This window comes from Olea europaea, unplaced genomic scaffold, assembly GCF_002742605.1.
Source record: "Olea europaea var. sylvestris unplaced genomic scaffold, O_europaea_v1 scaffold608, whole genome shotgun sequence".
Classification (NCBI taxonomy): Eukaryota; Viridiplantae; Streptophyta; class Magnoliopsida; order Lamiales; family Oleaceae; genus Olea; species Olea europaea.
In genome coordinates, this window is record NW_019264430.1 from 379,237 (window position 1) to 386,377 (window position 7,141).

A 7,141-nucleotide genomic window follows, 5' to 3' on the forward strand; every position below is an offset into this window, starting at 1 on the left:
CATTCTAATTCATTTAAAAAACATCGTTTTACATATTTAGTTCATTCAAATATCACATTCGCATAATTAGGGTTTTCTTTATGTCTAGAATTCACTTTGGATAATTTAGTTTTGGTTAAGGTTGCGGTAGGTAAAATTGAAATACTCAATCTCCGTGGGACGACAATCGGACTCAATTTATCCACTTTATTACTTGTTGCGAACCGTACACTTACGGTGTATTAAACCGAAAGAATATTTTCGTGAACAGAGCACGTATTTATGACTTCACAACAATCACAACCAAGAATGAGCAAAGATTTGTATATTGACAGTGGGTGTACCAATCATATGACGTTTGATGCCAATCTATTCACTACTTTGGACACTTCAGTTAAGACCAAAGTAAAGATGGGAAATGCACAATATGTCAATATTGAAGGTAAAAGGACTATTGTTTACAAGTAAAGGTACTAAGCTTATTTCAAATGTCTTGTTAGTACCAAATTTGGATCAAAATCTTCTAAGTGTGGCTCAAATGATGGGTAATAGATATTGCTTAATGTTTAAAAATAAAAGCTGAAAGATTTATCATACATGTGGAGCAGAGTTATTTAATGTTGAAGTGGAAAATCACAACTTTCCACTAAATTGGTCTTCTTGTCTTAGTTCACATGCTTATAAAAGTAATGCTGATGAAACTTGCTTTGGCACAAGAGACTTGAACACTTTATCTTGTCATCACTCAAACTTTCTTATGAAAAAGGAATGGTTAGAGATTTACCTCTTATAAATCTGAGTAAAGAAGTATGTGAATGTTGCTAATTGGGAAAACAACACGGACTTTCTTTTCCTTCAATTGCTGCAAGAGCTAGTGAAAAATTGGAACTAGTCCAAACTGATATTTGTGAACCACTGAGAACTCCTTCGTTGAGTGAAAACAAATATTTTATTCTTTTTATTGATGATTACTCAAGAATAACATGAGTGCATTTCATGAGTATAAAGTCTCAAGTTTTCTCCATCTTCAAGAAATTCAAGAATCTAGTGGAAACTCAAACTGGTTGCAAGTTAAAAAAGTTGAGGTCAGATCAAGAAATGGTATATACATCAAAAGAATTCGATAAACTCTGTGAAGATGAAAGGATAGAAGGGCAACTAAAAGTGGCTTGTACACCTCAACAAAATGGTGTTTCAAAGAGGAAAAATAGATTAATAATGGACATGACAAGATGTACGATTTTAAAAAATAAATAAATAAATAAAAACTTCACAAGAAGTTTTGGGCAGAGGCTGTCTATACCTCTGTGTATTTGCAAAATAGTTTTCCAACTAAGGCCGTACAAGATAAAACTCCTATTCAAGTATGGACTAGAACGAAACATTCAACAAGTCACATCAAAATCTTTGGTTCAATATATTATTTTCACATTCTTAATGTGAAAAGAGATAAGCTACATGAAAAGGCAAAAAAAAAAAGGTATTTTTTTGTGATATAACTCTAAATCAAAAGGTTATAGGATCTTTAACCTAGAAAATGAAGAAAATTGTTATAAGTAGAGATGTGAAGGTTGATGAGAATGCTAGTTGGGACTGGGAAGAGGCAAAGGTTGAAAAACAATCTACTATTGAGGCTCAAGATGTAGTTGCTGCAGAAAATGAAGAAACCCTTCCTGAAATTTCAGATTGAGAATGTGATATTTCTTCTAATTCTTCTTCCGAATCACTTGTTCAAAAAATGAAATCATTGGTTGAAATTTATGAAAATTGTAAAGTGGCTATGATTGAGCCTACATGCTATAAAGAAGCAGTTGAAAGCCAAGAATGGAGAGATGCTATGCAAGATAAAATAACAATGATTGAAAAAAATCAAATAGGGAGCTTACTGATAAACTAACTCATAAACAGGTCATTGGAGAAAAATGGGTTTACAGAACAATATTGAATTCGGATGGCTCAATCCACAAGCATAAAGCAAGACTTGTAATAAAGAGATATTTATAAAAAATTGGAGTTGACTATTGTGAAACATTTGCTCCAATTGCAAGATTGGAAACAATAAGAATTTGCACTTGCAGCCATGATAAGTTGGAAAATATAACAGCTGGACGTTAAATTTGCTTTCTTGAATGGCACATTGAAGGAGGTATCTTCTTCGAGAATTAAGTAAAAGTTATTAGATACCCACTAATTAGACTTTGAATAATTGGTAGGAAGATGAGTTCGTTGATGCCTCGTTGATATGAGATCATGAGACAATATGAAGTATACTAGTGAAATCCAGCGCACAATATTCGTGAGCACATTTGGGAGATGCTTGTAAGGTGGAGAGAGGTGAGACAACTAGGCTATACGGTACTGGTCGTCGAGCCACCCACCTTCTTATTAATTCCTTGCTAGAAGAGTGGCTGGAGACTACCGAATCGATTTATGATTATTTATGGAGAATTGTTGTGCCTACTTTGCCTTGAGAGATTAACTATGGGCCTTTTGTACAGAGCTGATTGATTGGTGGGGTTTGAAAGGTCTATGAGTTTTCTAGTAGTGGCCTTTGAAATTTCTCAAAAATATTATCTAAAAAAAAGTTATACCCATTTTAGTAAACTGCGTTGTGTCGAATTCGAGTTTTCTATCCAGTATATTCGAGCAATATTTTCGTGCTTCAATCGCTATCGTCGAGACCCCAAATTTTTATATGTGATACATATATGAATGCTTTAGTCCCTATAAAAATTTCATAATTTTTAATAGATTTTTGTTAGGCCAAATATATTTTCCTTTCGTTGTTGATTGATCCGTAATTGCTGAATTGCCTCCAAATATTTTCCAAAACCAAATCCTACTCGGTCCAACCAAAATTCACATTTCTTGAGTTTAGCATACAACTTCTCCTCACGCAGGGTTTCCAAAACTATCCTCAAATGTTCTTCGTGTTGTTGAGAATCTTTCGAGTATATTAGTATATCGTCAATAAATACGATGACAAACATGTCCAAATACTGGTGGAACACTCTATTCATCAAGTCCATAAACATTGCAGAGGCATTCGTCAAGCCAAATGGCATCGCCATATCGGAGCTCCCCATAGAGATATACTCGGTCTAATAAACCCTTTGTCTAGAAGTTCTTCTAGCTACATCTTCAACTCTTATAATTCCTTTGGTGCCATTTGATATGGAGCTTTGAACACAGGAGTAGCTTCAGGTACTAGATCTATCGTGAATTTCACTTGTCTATTGGGCAGAACACCCGGTAGATTATCTGGAAACACATTGGCATACTCCTATATTATTGGCACATCATCTAATATTTTCTCTTGAGATGAGGTGCTGATAAGACTGACAAGATACTCCTGGCAATCAGGCTTCCTCAACATGCTTTTTGCCCTCAAAGCTGAGATGACACGAGGAAGTGTCTTAACCTTCGATCCATAAAATCTGAATTCCTCTTCTTCCAATCTTTGAAAGATTACCTCTTTCTCAAAGCATACTATTGTGGTTCGATTTTCACCTAACCAATCCATGCCTAAAATAATATCAAAGTCTTTCATCTCTATAACATACAAGTCGACCACTAAAGTCAATCCATCAAAATTTATCTGTACTCCCATTGCTATCTTATCTGTATCAATATTTAACCCTGATGGCATACTAACCTCTAGTACACTATCATTCTTCTTACATGAAGCATTAATCCTAGCTAGACATGCATTAGATATGAACGAATGTGTTGCACCGGAATCAATAAGGACGTAAACTGGAGTACCAGAGACGAATAAAATACCTGCGATTATGTCCGAATTTTGGGCAGCCTCGTCATGAGTCAAAGCAAACACCCTTACTTTTCCTTTCTTCTCTTGTTCGAGTTTCTTAATCGATGGACATGATGAAACCACATGGCCAGGTTGGCCACACTTATAGCAAGCATACCTTCCATACAGACATTTCCCTTTGTAAAGCTTGTTACACTTAGAACATTGGGATGGAGGATTACTTGACTGGCCCACAAGTGTCTGCTTCTTAAATTGTCCAGAATTCTTATTCTTATTTTGCCACCCTTTTTTTTTTCCAAAGTCATTACGTTGCCCCTGATTTACCAACTTCACCCTGGAATAGGTTATTATTTGAGCTTTCTTCACAATTCTTGAAAAGTGGTGAGATAGTGTGAAATCACAATCTGCTTGATCTCTGGGCACAGGCCCCTCTCGTAACATTTTGCTTTCATGAGCTCAATACTTACAAGATGTGGGGCATATCGAGATAATTTCTCGAACTTGCTCTCATACTCAAAAATTTTCATATCTCCCTGTACCAGTCTTAAGAATTCTGCATTCTTATAGTCTCGTAGAGCTTGTGGGAAAAACTTTTCTGCTAGCTCCATTTTGAACTGGCCCAAGTCAAATTACGTTGTTCCTCCTCGGTGTGAGTACGTGATGAGGATTTCCACCAATGGCTTGCTCTAAGCTGATACCAAGTTGTAACGCCCTGAATTCTCGGAACCCGAAGCGTTAAAGATAATCATTTCTTTCTTTAGTTCGATCCCTTTGATGTTAGCCGAAGTATTTTATAAATCAGAAAGTTTTTGGTTTTTGAAGCATATAAAAATATAATGGGAGATAGTTATTCATGTAAACTCAGGTAATTATGGCAAAATTTGGTTTTGGAAAACATTTGTGGCAATTCAGCAACTACCGATTAATCAACATCGGAAGAAAAATATATTTAGCCTAGCAAATGTCTATTAAAAATTATGAAATTTTTACATGGACTAAAGCATTCATATATGTACCACATATAAAAATTTGGGGTCTCGACGATAACGTTTTAAGCACAAAAATATTGCTCGAATATGCTAGACAGAAAACTCGAATTCAACACGACATAATTTACTAAAACGGGCATAACTTTTTCTTTAGATAATATTTTTGAGAAATTCCAAAGGCCAACTATTAGAAAACTCATAGGCCTTTCAAACCTCGTGGGAGCTGTTTTATCTCCTCACAAATATTTTTCATTTTCCACAAAATATTTTCTTTTAAAGAATCTCTCCATTAACACTTCACACTAAAATAAATTACAAGTGACAATTAAATATTAATTGATAAGAAAATAACTACTAAATTTTCCAAATTTGGTGCCAATATTCAACATTCACATAATCAAAATCCCTAATATTACACAGAAAAATCTCCAATGTTAAATAGAAAAATCACATAATCAAAAAAGTTTTTGCTAGCAAATTTGAGGGCCCAAGAAAATGTGGTTTTTAAAAAAGAAATTAACTTTGAAAATATTTCAAAACGAGTGCAGATTGAAAGAAAATTTTTAATTTCTTGCTGAGGAGAAAGAGTCAAAAAATGTCACTATGCACTTGGAGTTGGGGTAAATTAGTGTATGGGTTGGATTATAAATAAACGAAAAACCCAATACTTAACAGAGAGAGAGAGAGAGAGAGAGAGAGAGAGAGAGAGAGAGATTGGATTGAGTCTGGGCCTGTGCCAAAATAAGTTGTATCATATTTATATGGAATTATATCATTTCCACTTTTCCAGCTTCATTTAAGTGCACAAGTAAATATAAAATATCGAAAGAAACACGAAATAAATAACTTAGAAGCTATATATGCTTGAATACGAATACGTGTATGTGTATGTACACCTTTTGATTACAGTTTAAGGAGGCGGCAAATAATCTTCTGTCAATGGGATTTATGGGGAATTTTTTTTTTTTTTTTTCGGTTAATGTTGAGAAAGCTAACAAGCCGCGACCTGGCTCCTTCATCTTTATTATTTTGTACCACAATTTTTATTAATTTCATCACAATTTGATTATACTTAAGATCTTCAATGCTCATTGTAACATTTATATTCAGAATTTATTTTGACACATTATCATCTTCAACCTTCCATTAGTTAACACTTCTCATATGTAATAATGGTTTCATCAAGTAAGTGCGTTGAGAGTGCGTAATACAACTTATTTGTCCATATAAAAACAATAAATGCCAAGTGCAACGAAGTATTTTATCTTGTTTTAGAGCATGCAAATAGAATAGTTTGACAAAACCAATTAATAATACTGAAGGTTGAAGATGAGAAATTCAATGAAACAAAAATGTTGGGAGACCCGTAAGTAATACAATGGGTTAAGATTGAGGACTTTAAATCAATTTGCCCCTGTTTGGTTCCCATTCTTTTCTCATTAAAATGAAAAATATGACCGTTATCCATCACATCAAGTCACCAAATTTGAATTTTTATCTCTTTCGTGAAGCTCGTAACGACTATATTTTTAATTCTCATTCTTCCAAAAATGATAAACAAACAGGGGCTTAAAATGTAGTGTTAAAAAAATTTAAAAAAAAAAAAAAAAAGGCACAAAAATGCCAATTTTTTTATTTTTTTATAGCTTTTTGAAACAAATATTCCAAATGTATTTGGCAATTCAGTTATCAAATATTAATAACTATGTTACATTAAAAATTGTAATACGCATCTCATTACAAGTGTGGTGAAAAGGAAATAAACGTTTTGAGTTGCATAAAATGAAATTTAACCAACATTTTAATAAACAAAAGCTTTACCAAACAAGTACACGTTAAATTGTACATTTCAGAGCAGCAATTCTCAACTTTTCTTTTAACCAGTCTTTTTACAAACAAAAGCATTATTAAATAAGTACTAATTAAATTGCACATTTCATCTCTAACATTTGCTTAAAGTAGCAATTTTTAACTTTTAATTTTTCTCAATCAAATCACCAATCTTTCATTAATTAGCAAATTTCATACCTAATAGTTTCCATCCAAATTCATTATCAACATCGAGGCAAAAGACAAATTTACACCGTTTGAATAAAAGAGACAAAAATTGAAGGCCGCAATGAACAAAAACAAACCAAAAAAGTGGGACAAAAATAATAATAAAATAAATAAAATAATAATAAAATAAAGAAGGCACACGCTCATCGTACGTTGCCATTTTTAATTAAGAATTAGAATAAGAGACCAATAAATTTCACTATACCATACATCGGGTACTATTATTTTGTAATAAACCCAAAATTTTAAATAAAAATACATATTTTAATGTCCATCACTCCATACATAAATGAGTCAGAAATAATCTTAAGACGAGGAGGAAGAAGAAGACAACATTTGTAGA

The 7,141-nt window shown here is 33.2% G+C and overlaps 1 protein-coding gene across 1 annotated transcript; it reads right to left on the reverse strand.

Annotated features, from left to right (window-relative positions):
- Positions 1-3,127: 3,127 nt before the first annotated feature.
- Positions 3,128-4,359, reverse strand: LOC111389675. The gene is made up of 4 exons (XM_023014614.1): positions 4,153-4,359; positions 3,543-4,066; positions 3,323-3,437; positions 3,128-3,262 (listed from the first exon to the last, which is right to left on the reverse strand). The coding sequence occupies exons 1-4, from the start codon at positions 4,357-4,359 to the stop codon at positions 3,128-3,130; spliced, it is 981 nt and encodes a 326-aa protein (XP_022870382.1).
- Positions 4,360-7,141: the final 2,782 nt, after the last annotated feature.